This window comes from Gobio gobio (assembly GCF_949357685.1).
Source record: "Gobio gobio genome assembly, chromosome: 10".
Taxonomy (NCBI): Eukaryota; Metazoa; Chordata; class Actinopteri; order Cypriniformes; family Gobionidae; genus Gobio; species Gobio gobio.
In genome coordinates, this window is record NC_137116.1 from 34,090,734 (window position 1) to 34,106,438 (window position 15,705).

The window sequence follows — 15,705 nt, forward strand, 5'->3', positions numbered from 1 at the left end:
CGGCGTGCGTGAGGTTTATCTCTAAAGATGTGGCTCTGCCGATGTTGAGCAGAAACGACTGTATGCACATTTAAGAACAGATAGACGTGACGAGGACGTACAAAAACACTGACTCACAAGATAGAAAACACGAAAACACCGTTCTGTCTGGAGAGAGAGAAGCCGCAGTGTGTGCACTAATAATAAATAATTAGCTACACATCAGAAATCACTGATCACAGATCAGAAGGAACTGAAAAAATGACTTCTGTTTTCATTTGTACATCCAAACACTGAGAAACTGCCAGCGTTCACTCGTTCACAAGCAATGATCTCTCGGGCGCTTGCATGGGCGTGCCAGATTCTCTGGGCGGAGGAAAGGGAGGAAACCGTTCCTGCTTGGACGTCAAACCAGGAGACTTCAGGATTGGCTCGTCTGGCCTGTCATTTTCTCAAAGGCAGAGAAAGACAGCCAGAACTCGGGTTTACACCGATCAACATTTCTATCCACTTGGGGACAATATTCAGGCTAGGGGAACTCATATTAATGTTGAAATACCTCATAAAATGAAAATTTCATGCCATGGGACCTTTAATACAAATATATGATCAAACGGTGGCAATCAAATAAAATGTAACAAACTTTTATCCTTTTATTTTTTGGCAAAGTGCTGCAAAACTGAGATTTACTAAATTAAAAAAAAATATTCTTAAATAATGTTTAAATTATGTATTATTATTATTGTTCTTGTTATTATTATTATTATTATTATTATTATTATTATTATTAATAGTATTATTATTTTGACAAGTACATTCTATTATAGGCCTACAATAGTAATATATCATTATATGTCATTTCTTTTAGTTAAACCAAACTTTTGTTTTGACGGGTTGTAGTGTAGACCTTTTTCAGAGTGTATTTGACAATGGTTTTTATTCAAATCAAATGATGATTAGCTCTGGAAAGTTTCATTTGTTCATATCCAAATATGGTTTTTGAGAACAATGGTTTTTTATGGTTGTTAAAAACACCGTGAGCATCATGCGTGCTTGAGTATGTAGTAGACGGAACTGCGCTGCTCATTCACATGGAGACAGAACAAGCAGATCATATATTTATATAGCAGTGTTTTGCGCTTTAATATTCACAGACCATGTCGCGATTTGATTTATTGTACAGCTCTACTTTCGAGTTATTCATTCATCCGTCTGTTTGCGTGTCACATCTGCGTTATACTGTAAATTCAATTTTCACGACTGGATTCCCGGATTCCCTCTGCATCCCAGAAATCATTCGGCCTTAAGTTATAAACATACCTTTATCTGCACAGAGGGATGGTGTTCCCGGACATATTCTATGCGTTTCCTCATTTGCATACACATTTTGTGCAAATTGGATATCCAGGACAACCATATGTTAAATTTTTTTTCTTCAATATTCAAAGTATTTCCACACTAGCCAGGGGTTCACGTGGGATTGTATGGGGCTTGACCTTGGAAGAAATGTTGTATATTTTAAAGTTAAATGCATCAAGTCCTCCAATCCCTTTTCAATGAACAAATTGAAGAGTAAAATTAGAATACTGTCTTGATTTCTTCACTTGCAAAAGCTTTTATTTTGGTTTAAAACTGTTTCTGTAAGAAGAGGTTTACAAACCCATCTCATTACAAAGCCACTGAAATGCTGTGATCATACGTCCACAAAAATGTTGGAAACTATGAGGAAAGCTTAAAGGGATAGTTCACCCAAAAGAGAAAATTGTCATAACTTACTCACCCTTAAGTTGTTCCAAACTTGTATGAGTTTTTTTTTCTTCTTCTGTTGAACACAAAAGAAGATATTTTGAAGAATGTTTGTAACCAGACAATTGACGTTAGCCATTGACTTTGTAACAGTGAAATATCTGTCACAACTTCCATAGTAGAGAAAAAAATACTGTGGAAACACCAGATCATGAGCTGTCTGTGTGTAAGACAGAATTTAACTGTTTTGAGGGTGAGCAAACCCTTTAAATGTAACTATCTAGAGTTCATTTTCTTATTTGCATAACTTCAACTGAAACACATTTTAACAAGCCAGCAAGCAGACGGGCACTACACAGATTCTGTGCACATTAGCGGACTCTACCTTCGTACTTTTTCCACAAACACACGTCGTCTGAGCATGGTGAGCCGAGGGCGCTCTGGAGGTGCTGTCATGTCAGTGTGCAGACTCGCAGTTAGAGTCGACTTGACAGTTGCCTCGGGCCTGGAGTCTCCAGGCAAAGACGAACTACACTTACACGGCTCATATCAACAACTCTGGAGATTTTACCCTCCTTGCTTATAAAACAACCCATCGGTCATTGCCTGGGTCCAATTAAAGCTCATTATAGGCCAGTCAGCCACCATTTAATTATTGACATGTTGTGGTCTGTTTGGTTTTGATTTCTGTACAAGAGAGTGGTCTTTTTTTTAACAACTAAACAATATGCTCTTTGTTTGTCAAAATATACGTTTACCAATAATATTTTATCTATCAAGGACTGAGATTAATAAGAAATATAAATGTTTGTTCACAGCCAGTACATATTTGAGTTCTTTTTTTGCATCTTATCGCGCTTGAGTGGTTTAATGGCACTTGAATAAATGATAGCATGATCATATACTGTAGCAAAGCCAAAGGAAGATGCGTTAATTGCATTTTAAAATATTTTTAAAGTGTTAAACTTTTTTAAAAAAAGGTGGTCTGAAAGGATGTCATCTGTGGTCTTCTAATTATTGACCTCTATCCTAGGCACAACAAGAAAGCTTGCTAATAACACTGTATGTCTAGGTAATGTGAAGAATGTGCAGCGTTTGGCCTGTTCAGAAATGAGGGACCTCACCAGAGTTGGACACGGTGGAGCTTTCATGCCTCCAGGAGCTTTCAACACAGCAGTAGATCATTTATCTTACATGTTTCAACATTGCCCAAACTCCATTATGCAAAGGAAATGAGATCGGGCTACTTCTATTTCATGGTTTGTCAGCTTGAAAAGAATAGACTAATCATTTTCATATGCACGCACCCTCATACATATATACAGCTTGTATCTGCAAATACTGTACACTCGCGCAGCAGCATTCGTTTGCAGCGCTCTGTTACTAGGGGAAAACGACCTTCTCTTTATTGTTTTGACATTTAAATATCCATATTAGCATTTTCGTTTCGTATCATCTGTTATGTTTATCTCATAAAAATTACTGACTCAAAATGAGGTTTTTGATTTTGTCAGCAATAATGAAGATAAGCCCAAAAGAAGCATCATGACGAAATAGATCATTTTAATAAATAGAAAAAAGAGAACATGCTTAACATTAAGTTATTAACAATGTGTTCAGAAGAAAAAACAACAAATAATGGCTATTGAGCTTTTTGAGCATCTTCCGTATCTTTGTTTCATGTTGACTGAGTTTGGTGGAGATTTAATAAATCGCCTACGAGGAGACGTAAAAACTCAGAGCCTGATTTATCCAAAAACTCACATTCAAACCAAAATATCTGACTTCCTGTTGGTCGGAGCTAATGACTGTAAATTAGAAAGTTGTCCGGCTCGAAGAGAACTATATATATATATATACAGAGTTTGGTGACTGCAGATAAAACTAACCCCCCCACTTTTGACAAAAGATGGCACTATAGAGCCCCTCCACCACGCCCGTTTCTGAGGCTTTGCCCATGTCTACTGACTGACATCTCTGATGTGTGTGTCGAGTTTCATGCAATTTCAAGCATGCTAAGAGTCTCAAAAACAGCTAAACACCAGGAAACTAAACTCACTTAGACATCAAAAAAAAAAAAAATTTAAACCTCTAGCACTTTTATTTGCTGAATTTTATTTATTTATTTATTTTCATTAAAAATAAAAATAAATGTAATTAAATTAAAATAAAATACAAATCTTTGGATGATCACTTTAAAACATACAAAAAAAAATATTTGGTGTTTAAAGTTACCCCAGATTCAGACTTTTAATAGTAAACTATGAAAATCCATCATATAATAATTATATTTTTAAAAAGATGATAACATTTGATATAAATATAATTCTATTTATATCAAATTGTTTGTTATTATAGTTATCAGATGTAATTTATGATATAATTATTGTATATTATAATATTAATATGCTATATTTTATGATATAATTGATAACTTTTTTTACAATAAGTTCCCATTTGTTAATGTTGTTAACTAACAATGAGCAATACATTTGTTGTCGTTGATCTTAATTAATGTTAGTTAATACAAATATGGTTACACTTTATTTTAAGGTGTCATTGTTACAGTGTAATTATATATTTAAGTACTGACTAATATTAATTAAGTACATGTACTTACTATAGGGTTATGGTAGGATTAGGATTTAGTTGAGGGTTAGTTGCATGTCATTATGCATAATTTACTGTTATTACTATGGCAAGTGCATGCAATATGTGTAAGAAGGACACTTTAAAATAAAGTGTTACCAAAAATACAACTAGTCATAGTTCATGTTAGCTTAAATAATAATAATGCATACAACTTTTTTTTAATAAAGTTTTTGCAATTGCTGACATTAACATTTAATTAAGATTACTAAATGCTAAATTACTATTTTTATTATTTTCATGTTTCCTTATGTAACCAACTACAGTTGTTGTAAATTGTTACCATATAATTTAAAATATCATTTCAATATACATTTTTTGCCACTGATTTTTCAAAAATGAAGTGTCCCTACCCTTTGGCTCATACTTTGCCTGTAAGGTTGTGTCTATAGCATGAAGAATAAATTTATTATAAATAGTATTTCAGAAGTATAGTAGTTTTCTCAAAGACTTTGTATTTTATTATTGTATATAAATGATTTTCTTCAAAACACAAAAACTAGAGCTAAAACAAAACACTGTAAAAAATGAACAGTGCATGGATGTGTGTCTGCGTGGGAAGTCTTGTGGGAGAATTACTGTGGCAGCTGTGTCTTCTGCGATTGCTTGTGGAGACTAATAGCTATTATTCACCACCTTCTTCATTCAGACGAGCTGGAGAAAGCAGGATTAGATGCTCATATCCATAACGGAGGCAGGCTGAGCAGGCTGATAACAGTGATGCAGGCAGAACCTTTGGGTGAGCAGACCCATGCTGATCGCCCGCTCTGGTTGGCCAGGTAGCACGTGGACCCGTCCGACATCTGCAGGCAGGCATATACCTTGTTAAAGGGTTACTGTCACAGAATCCCATCTCCTCACTCATAATTCTGTCATATCTACTGGGTGGGCACTCTGTACTCTGGCAGGGAGCAGAGTGCTTTATTTTCAGCCGGTGTTTGATGTTTTATGCCGCAGATGCCTCTGAGAGAGAAGGCAGCCCTGCTTATCTCGGCTTTAATTCCTCTGTAGAATATGTAAGCCCTCCTAAACCCATTTCAATGAAGATGGATTGAATTTGCTAACTGACGGTATTGTTTCTGTTAGTTACATGCTTTACAGTCAGCAATGAAACACTAAGAAAATAGCAGGTTTGTGTGCGTCTAATTGGTCGGCTAAATACTGTAGGAGCGTAAATGATGTGCAGACTGCACCACCTGTGAGGCGCTTCCCTTACAGTCTTCCACGAGTGCAGCTGTAGCCTTCTGGAGAATTATGGGATGTTCACACTGACAGTTGCTGTATCTGAATCCCATACTTTTGTTCATCTAACAATGTTTTTAAGATATCCTTGTTACAGTGTGATTATACAATTATGGAGAAATATTAATTAACGACTTGTACTTAATATACAATTTTGGTTTAGATTTAGGGTTGGTTGCATGTAATTATGCATAATTTACTGTTTTGCCTATAAATACATGCAAGATGTGTAAAAATGGCACATAAAGTGTTACCTTTTAATTTACACAAATGTGGTAAAACAGATAATTTAACAACTTGCTGATATTATAATTCTGCCCGATACAGATAAACTGATAATTATATTCCCACAGACTTACTGGGGGGAAACTGTTACCCCAAACTGAGTGTAAGGGCTCTATCATACACCCGGCGCAATGCGACACCAGGCGCGACGCAAGTGTTTTTTGCTAGTTTCAGCCTGACGCAGTTATCATTTTCATGTCCAGTGCCATGTTGTTTAAATATCAAATGCACTCGCGCCCATCTGTTCGCCCATGGGCATGCTGGTCTGAAAACGAGGTGTGTTCAGGTGCATTGTTGGCGCATTACTATTTTGAGACAACTGAAAACGACTGCGCCATTGACCAACAAAAACCTGGTCTAGTCAATGGCGCAATATTTTTTGTTATTTAAAGGGCACGTTAGTAAAGCCCTGGGTATACTTCACTTACCGCGCCCGGACGCGTCACGCGCGCAGCCCTGTCCGCGCGTCTTTCAAAGTATACTACACAACAGATGCGCGCGGATGATTGCGTTCGACACATGCGCGGTACATTTTTTTTCTATGCTCTACCAGACATCGGAGGGCAGCACTGAGTCCTGTCATCAACGGGACATTCGCTGGGCATGATTGGAGAAGAACTGTAGTGCATCCACCATTGCAACATAGTTTGGAAGAAACACTGAAGAATCAAAAATTCTCTCTTTTTTTCAAGCGTGTTGTTTTTGAACCGGTCTTTGCACACTCTTCTTCGACGGCTGAACACTGTGCTCAATACTGTGCGTATTGCCACCTAGTGGACTCTTCTGTACTGCTGGCGCATGCGCTGTTGTACACGGACTCGGTGTGCGGCCGGCCGCGAGCCCTCCGAATGACGAAAATTACGTCATGCGGGCGTTGCACGAACGCGGACGGCCGAAGTATACCCAGGCCTTAACGTGTGCCTATAGGCGGGTGCACAACGTGCGTACACTTTTTTTATTACACACACAGGGACACGCAGCAGCACACAAACATTTTTAAATATTAAAAATAAAAGGATTCCTCTCTGGAGAATCTTTCTGCTCGCGAATTCCTCCATGTAAATAATAGCGAATCCAAGCACAACTGGCTTTTAAAGGGAATTTGAGATGAGACTGATTGGTTTATTGCATGTTACGCCCAAAACACACCCATGACTCATTAAGAGACTAGGTCAACCCTTTTGGACCATGCGCCTGGCGTGAGAATGTTTTTCTCATCGTTAAACTAGCAAAAGTGTATTTCGACACGCTCTAAGTGCACTTGAAGTGTGCACTTGTCCGTGGGACATACTATTTTGTATTATAATATTACTATAATATTATTTTGTACTATAATACAAAGAACACAAAAGGCAGCATTAGAAAAAATATGCAATTTGAAATCTGTGCATTGGAGCAATTTTTTTTTTTTGGGCTGCAACCTTTGGCCAGTGGACTCTCTAAATCCCTCCTTTCCACGAGCCTACTCTGCTCTGAATGGTCAGATGGCCCAGTCTGTTGTGATTGGTCTAACGCATACAGATTAGATTAGATTCAACTTTATTGTCATTACACAAGTACAAGTACAAGGCAACGAAATGCAGTTTAGGTCTAACCAGAAGTGCAATAGCAGCAAGTGCAGGATATATACAATGGTTGCGTAAGTGCAGGACATAAAAATGTTCTGAATATATATAAATATGTATAAGTAGAGAGATGGTTATTACTATAAGTAGAACTGAATTTACAGATGAATATATACAGTGAATAAATATACAGATGGCTATTACTATAAACAGAATTTACAGGTGAATATGTACTATGAATAAATATACAGACGGTTATTACTTGAACAGAATTTTACAGTTAGAGGTATACAATAATATGTTAGGCTAATATGAGGAATATAGCAGTGGATTAAGTTAGTACAATAAATTATGGACAGAGCTATCCGAAAGAAAGTGTAAAAGTGCAGTGGAAAGTGGTTGCATATTCCAGTTAGAAGTACGGTGCAAAATGCAAATGTAAACATTGTTACTGTAAATACAGTCGGCAGTGCAGATGAGCATAATCCAGTTACGGTATGGTGGTGCAGAATGCATAAGTAAACAGTTGTTACTGTAATAAACAGTCAGTAGTGCAAATAACAAAGTGAAGGCAGATGTGAGGTAGGAGAGTTATCAGTTTATGAGGGAAGTGGATCAACGGGGGTTTGAGTTCAATAAAGAGACAGCTCTGGGGAAAAAACTGTTCTTTAGTCTGCTGGTCCTGGTCCGGTGGATCCTGAAACGCCTGCCGGAGGGCAGGAGAGAAAACAGTCTGTGGGCTGGGTGAGAGGAGTCCTTGAGGATGCTGCGAGCTCGATGCAGGCAGCGTTTCCTCTGGATGTGTTCGATGGCAGGCAGTGGAGTCCCTGTGATGCGCTGGGCAGTTTTCACCACCCGCTGCAGTGCCTTGCGCTCCGCAACAGAGCAGCTCCCATACCACACTGCCACACAGTTGGTCAGGATGCTTTCTATTGCGCAGCGATAGAAGTTCACCAGGATAGCCGAGGAGAGCTGATTCTTCCTCAGTGTCCTCAGGAAGAAGAGGCGCTGGTGAGCCTTCTTGACCAGGCTGGAGGTGTTGGTCGTCCACGACATGTCCGCCGAGATGTGGGTCCCCAGGAACTTGAAACTGGAGACACGCTCAACAGCCATTCCATTGATGTGGATGGTGTCGTGTGTGCCTCTTGACTCCTTCCTGAAGTCCACGATGAGCTCCTTCGTTTTGGTGGTGTTGAGGAGCAGGTTATTATCAGCGCACCATGTGGCCAGGTGCTGGATCTCCTCCCTGTAGGCAGTCTCATCGTTGTTGCTGATGAGACCAATCACCGTAGTGTCGTCCGCAAACTTGACGATGGAATTAGTTCCATACACAGGCTTGCAGTCGGAGGTGAAGAGGGAGTAGAGAAACGGACTTAGCACACAGCCCTGTGGTACACCAGTGTTAAGAGTGATGGATGTGGAGCAGGTGGATCCTGATCGAACATTCTGGGGTCTGTCAGTTAGGAAGTCCAAAATCCAGTTGCACATTGAAGTGTTGATGCCCAGGTCTCCAAGTTTGGCTATTAACTTGGATGGGATGACAGTGTTGAATGCTGAGCTGAAGTCAACAAACAGCATGCGTGCATAAGTGTTTTTACTGTCCAGATGGGTGAGCACAGAGTGCAGTGCCATGGAAACGGCATCCTCTGTGCTCCTATTGCTGCGGTAGGCAAACTGGTGTGAGTCCAATGTGGATGGTATAGAGTCTTTTAGGTGTTCCAGGACCAGCCGCTCAAAGCACTTCATAATGATGGGTGTGAGTGCTACAGGGCGGTAGTCATTAGGGCACCTCGGGCTGGAGTGTTTCGGCACTGGCACAATGGAAGTGCGTTTAAAGCATGAAGGTACAGCTGCTTGGGCGAGAGACAGGTTGAAAATGTCTGTAAAAACCCCAGCGAGCTGCTCCGCACATGCCCTGAGAACACGACCAGGGATGTTGTCTGGTCCAGCAGCCTTGTGTGCGCTGATCCGGCTCAGTGACTTGCAGACATCTGTGGAGGAGAGTGTGATTGGTGGGTGGTCAGCTGAGGGTTTGAGCTTGGTGGCAGTTTCTCTGTTGTCTCTTTCAAAACGAGCATAAAAGTAATTTAGCTCATTCAGGAAGTTGACATCAGTGGCTGCGGGGGTGGAGTGGGGGGGTTTGTAGTCACTGATGGCCTGGATGCCCTGCCACATGCGTCGAGGGTCAGAGTTGGAAAAGTGACCCTCAATCTTAAGCTTGTAGCAGTGCTTGGCCTTTTTGATGCCCCTCTTCAGGTTTGCCCTGGATGCGCTGTAGGCTTGTGCATCTCCTGATCTGAAGGCAGTATTGCGTGACTTCAGCAGGAGTCGTACTTCCCTGTTCATCCAAGGCTTCTGATTTGGGTATGTGGTGATCTGTTTCTGGGTTGTAACACTGTCGATGGTGGTATTGATATGATCCAATACTGAGGAGGTGTAGGAGTCAATGTCCGTGTGAGCGCCACTGGTGGCTTGAGAAGCAAACATACTCCAGTCTGTGTGTAGAAACCTTTCCTGGAGTGTGGAGTCTGCCCCCGCAGGCCACACCTTGATGGTTTTCATTGATGGCTTCACGCGGTTGATGAGGGGTGAATATTTGGGTCTGAGAAACAAAGAGAGGTGATCTGACTGTCCCAGGTGGGGGAGGGGTGTCGCAACGTAAGCTCCGGCCATGTTTGTGTAAACATGGTCTAAGGTTTTGTTTCCTCTGGTGTGGCAGGAAACATGCTGGTGAAACTTGGGTAGCACTGACTTTAAGTTTGAGTGATTAAAGTCACCTGCAACAATAAACGCAGCTTCCGGGTGATCAGTCTGTTGTTTACTGATGGCTGCGTGAAGTTCTTTCATAGCAAGCTTGGCATCAGCATCGGGTGGAATATAGGCTGCTGTGATAATAGTGGAGGTGAACTCCCGGGGTAGATAAAACGGTCTACATTTAACCATGAGAAACTCCAGGTTAGCTGAACAATGACTCCCAACAATAGCAGAGTTTGTGCACCAAGCTTTGTTAATATAAATGCACAATCCACCCCCTCTGCTCTTCCCAGAGCCATCTAATGTTCTATCCGCCCGGAGTGTGTGGCGTCCCGCTAGCTCGATAGCGGTGTCCGGTATTCCGCTGTTTAACCAGGTTTCCGTGAATATTAGGACGTTACAGTTCAAAAGTTTCTTACTGTGTGTGATGCTGAGTCGAATCTCCTCCATTTTGTTCACTAGCGACCGTACATTGGCAAGGAAAATGCTGGGTAAAGAGAGCCGATGAGGAGTAAGCGTTAGCTTAGCACGCGTTCCTCCACGTCTCCCCCGCCTTTGTTTACGATCACGCCGCCGTCTGCGTGCACTTCCGCCCGGCCGGGTAGAGTGCAGAGTCACCGGTGTCTTAGCGATCTCAGGAAGGAGTTGTAGATTGTCCATAAAACTGTCGGAAATTCGCAAACCAATATCCAAAAGCTCAGCGCGGGTGTACGATGTAAAGGCACAACTGTTCTGTGCGAACAGACCCGAGAAGAACAGGAAAAAGTACAGCACGTATTTTGGAAACAAACGTCCATTACCATAACTGAACTCCAGCTCCCGGAGGCTTCCTAAAGCTCAGCGATTGTACACACTGTAAAGACAGTAACTATCATGTTGTTTTTACACCACTCCCAGCGCGAGTCTGAATCGATGATGAAACATTGGAAGAACTAGTTATTCAACCTGAACCTTGAGCAGGACTTTTCTCAGTGATACTACTCAGTTTGAGATGTTTCAACTGTAATTCCTTACCATCAGCATTAACAAGTGTACGCGTCCATCAACAAACCCGCGTGTGTGTGTGTGTGTTTCTGATTTATTGCGGTGCACATGCGTGAACTGTATCAATAACAGTGCCTATGTTAGCCCAATTTTAGGTATTACCCCCAGCTGATTTGCAGAAGTATTTCAGTAAGACGTAATAACGTGAGTTAACCGGTTAGCCGGAGAGAGACCTACACAATATGAAACACAATGTGCGCGCAATAAGTGGACGGGCAATATGCTAATGTTTCGTCTTGATGTTACAACGAAGCGGCTTGCGATTCGTTTAAAAAACAATTAGTTTAATTGACTCAGAGTCGACTCTTAGTTTTGAGAGACAATAACTATATACGGCGCACTTTCAGATTTAAAGCTTTGCCGGATGTTTTCATTCACTTAGAAATATGTTGCACACTACATGAAAGGTCATTTTCAAAAACCCATAATAAGGGGAACTTTAAATAACCGCAACGGTAATAGTTTATATAACAAAAATGAGAATGAACAATTAAATGTACAATATATGTTACTGATAAATTAAAAAATATTTAATATCGACGATGTCCAGTATGGTATTTTGCATCTCTAAATTGACATACTGCTTGTTTTCTATATACAAGAACAAAGTGGCTGAAAGTGTGTGTTCCCAACATTTCTATTAACATGACAGAGATTGTTTTTGATAACCAAACGATATAAGAACAGACCTTTATCGGAAGGACTATCCGGGGACGAATCAGACCAATCAGTAGTTAAGATGTCTTTGTTGTCCGTTTCGGTCTTTGTCAGTTAACTACTTAATAAATGCATTGCTCCAGGCCCTTGGCTATTACTCAGAAAATTGCTTGATCATTAAGTTTGATGTGTTGGGGAAATTTCATCATCTCCTGCTATTGCTCGTTATAAACCTGTTTGTGGAGTGCAGCATGCTGTCCCATCAGCCTGTGTAATAGATCATTGTGAGAGGGTGGCGGGATCTGTCATTAGCCACCTGCTTGAGTCGTACTTCTTATGCGATCCTTGCTAACACCCTCAGGCTCCTCCGTTATCCCATACCGGCACGACCTTTTAATGATGTTAATTTTGTTTTGGTTACAGGCTAGCTCTCAAGATGTATATGTTGAGGAAACTTGAGTAGGCTTAGAGGTCTCTTGTCAACATGTACCACACTGATTTAAGGTGAAATTAATGGCTGTCCTTTAAAAGAGTTCTTTGGAGGTGAAGCGTGTAAAATATAGTTTTCTGCGCACATTAAACTGGGCTAGGAAAAACGAAGTAAGCCATTTGTGTTTTTGAAAGAAGTATTGTATGTTCACTAAGGCTGCATTTATAAAAACAGTAGCTTTGTGAAATATTATTATAATGTAAAATAACTGTCTTCTATTTTAATATATTTTAAAATATAATTTATTCCTGTGATGGCAAAACTGATATTTTCAGCATCATTACTCCAGTTGACTCTTCAGTGTCACATGATCCTTCTGAAATCATTCTAATATGCTTGTTTGCTGCTCAAGATACATTTATTATTATCATCAATGTTGAAAATAGCTGCTTAATATTTTGGTTCAAACCGTGATCTCCCCCCCCCCCCCCCCAGGATTCTTGGATGAACAAAGTTCAAAAGAATAGCATTTATTTGAAATAGAAATTTGTTGTAACACAGTGTTAATTTTGTCACCTATTTTTTATTTAGTCTTAGTCTTAGTCTTGTGCCAAAGGTCCTTGTTAGTTTTAGTCATATTTAGTCATTCACATATCTTTTTTTTGTTAGTCAAGTTTTAGTCGACTAAAAGTCTCGATATTTTAGTCTAGTTTTAGTCAAAAAAAAAACTCAATATATTGTGTGGCAAAATAAGTTACATAAGATATATATATAACCTGCATAATGTATGTGCACAACACCATAGCCAACTGGTTGATTTACAGCGTAGATGCCTAAAATCAGCATTAGCTTATGAGACGATGGGCACAAATATCGATTTCGGTCTTTATTCAGTATGAATTCATATGTATATAGACTACTTTACATATAAGGAAAAATAAGTTTGCCTTTTAGCACTATTTTAAACTTTTTTGGGGTTAAATTATATTTGCTTGCATTCTTTACTATTAAAATTTTAAAATGTATGTTCTAAAAGTTATGATCTGCAATACTTTTTTGAGCAACTATACTACATGTATATTGATTAAAGAGCCAAACAGGAACCTAGTGGGTAATGGCATTACAAATCTTTTTTTTTTATCTTTTCAGCTACAAAATGACTCTAATTTGCCTCTTTGCATTGGAATTCTCTATTTTAACCTTGATTACTACACTAATTGTAATATAAATAAAAAAAATATTAGAAGAAAAATGTTTTAAGTGGTCATTAATGGACCATAATTATTGCACAAATAGTATTTAGTACCAAAAGATCTCCTCAAAATATTCAATAAATATTATTAAAAATAATTTATAATTAAAAATAGTTAAGGTGTATGGTCACATTTGACCACCAATGAGTATAAGTGTGACTAATTAGTAAGGAATACCTGAGGGCTAAATACAAGAAAAACATTAACATTAATGTTAACAATGTTGCATCTCTACCACTCTCCATAATAAAATGATACTGTAAATTTAAGTAATAATCAATGCACACTATGCTGTACTGTACAAAAATTGCTGCAAACACCTGTATAGTGAAGCTGTTGTGTATCCGCGGCTCAAGCCATTCAAATGTACTGAGACAGCGCTAGAACTATTGAGTGCTTCGTGAAACACAAGCTGAATATTCTATCTCATGATGAAAAAGTAGAGACGATTGTAGACGAAAATGAAGAGATTTTATCTTCGTTTTTATTTTATGCAAAACATTTTAGTCTCGTCCTTTTTTGTCAACAATAATGCATGTTAATTTAGTCTTTGCACCATTGTCCAAAAACGCTGACAGTCTCGTCATCGTCTCGTCTTAGTCATGGGAAAAAAAGGTTGTTGACGAACATATTTAGTCTCGTCTGACGAAATTAACACTATTGTAACATTATAAGTCTTTTATTGTCATGTTTGATCAGTTTAATGCATCCGTAGTGAATAAAAGTATTTCTTGAAATAAATAAAAACTTTTGAACGGTAGTGTCATGGCATATGGGTCATTGACAATCAAGCTTCAAAAAAATCTTTTCAAAACTGATATAATGCTTATTTTTGAGTCATGAACAATGTGTTTAAACAAGTTTCAGTTGTTAAATAACATTCCAAAGTGTTTAAATTCCAAATATTTAAAATAGTTTATACCGAATAGTTGTACCACCTGACATTGAAAGTGTACTAACCTACTTGAAATCAGCAGTTTTTACCAACATTTAAGAGAGATCTACAAACCTTTTCACTCTGCCACAAGGATCAGCTGGGTTCATCTGGATGATGCATTATCATGTTTACTGTTATTACCTTGTCAATTCATAATAATAGAGCCATGTTTGCAGTTGTGCCACCCTGGCATTTAAGAATTTACAAATTGCTGGACAAAATGTTTTTAAATGATCTCAACAGCTTTAACACTACTGATATTTATAAAATTTGTTTCAAACCTGAAATGATGCCATAGTATTTATTTATTTTTATTTTTTATTATTAAGTCACCATTTTAAGTAGTTTTCTTAGTCCGTTTATTTGTTCGGACAGTTGCACCACCTGACATTTTGGGGGTTTAAGATATCAAAACATAAAATATGTATTAGGTTCTACAAATGTATTCAAACTAAATAGGTTTTATAGAATAAAATGTTTTTTCATGATTTTATCAAATTATCAATTATCTTTTTTCAAATTATGTTAAAAGGAAACAATGCACTTGGGCACAAAAATATGCACGTCATTTCATTGACCCATATACTGAATAAAAATGATTTAGTTATGTCAGCTTTCATATATTTAATTAGATATTTAATAAAAAGAAATGATTTTAAATATATATATATATATATATATATATTTATATATATATATATATATATATATATATATATATATATATATATATATATATATATATATATATATATATATATATATATATATATATATATATATATATATATATATATATATATATATATATATATATATATGAACCAGTGGAAAAGTCATGAAAATGAATAATCTTAAAGCCAAGCAAAAAGAATGGAAATGTTTATTAATATAAAGAAGGTGCTCAGAAGGTGTTGAAACTCAGAAGGTGTTGAAACAGAATCATTATTTCCATTACATTTGGTGTCACGAGTGGTGGGGAACGTTCTCCCATTAAAATTTCATACTTCAAAGCGCAGATCATGCTTTATAAATTTTTGCATAATCATGCACTTTTTTCTCTGTTTAGGTTCGCATCGAAACAGCCACAACTCTAAAGCTGGATATCCTTTCTTCTGAGTGATGCTTAGCCTGTCGTAGTTTCCAAGTACTTTACCCCAGAGT

The 15,705-nt window shown here is 38.2% G+C and overlaps 1 protein-coding gene across 1 annotated transcript in view; it reads left to right on the forward strand.

The window, feature by feature from the left end:
* Nucleotides 1–15,705, forward strand: part of ipo11 (importin 11) — a 232,764-nt gene that overhangs the window by 107,003 nt on the left and 110,056 nt on the right. The window contains exon 17 of the mRNA XM_079826503.1: nt 15,611–15,644. Within this exon, the coding sequence (XP_079682629.1) occupies nt 15,611–15,644 (34 nt within the window). The remainder of the gene's footprint in view (nt 1–15,610; nt 15,645–15,705) is intronic.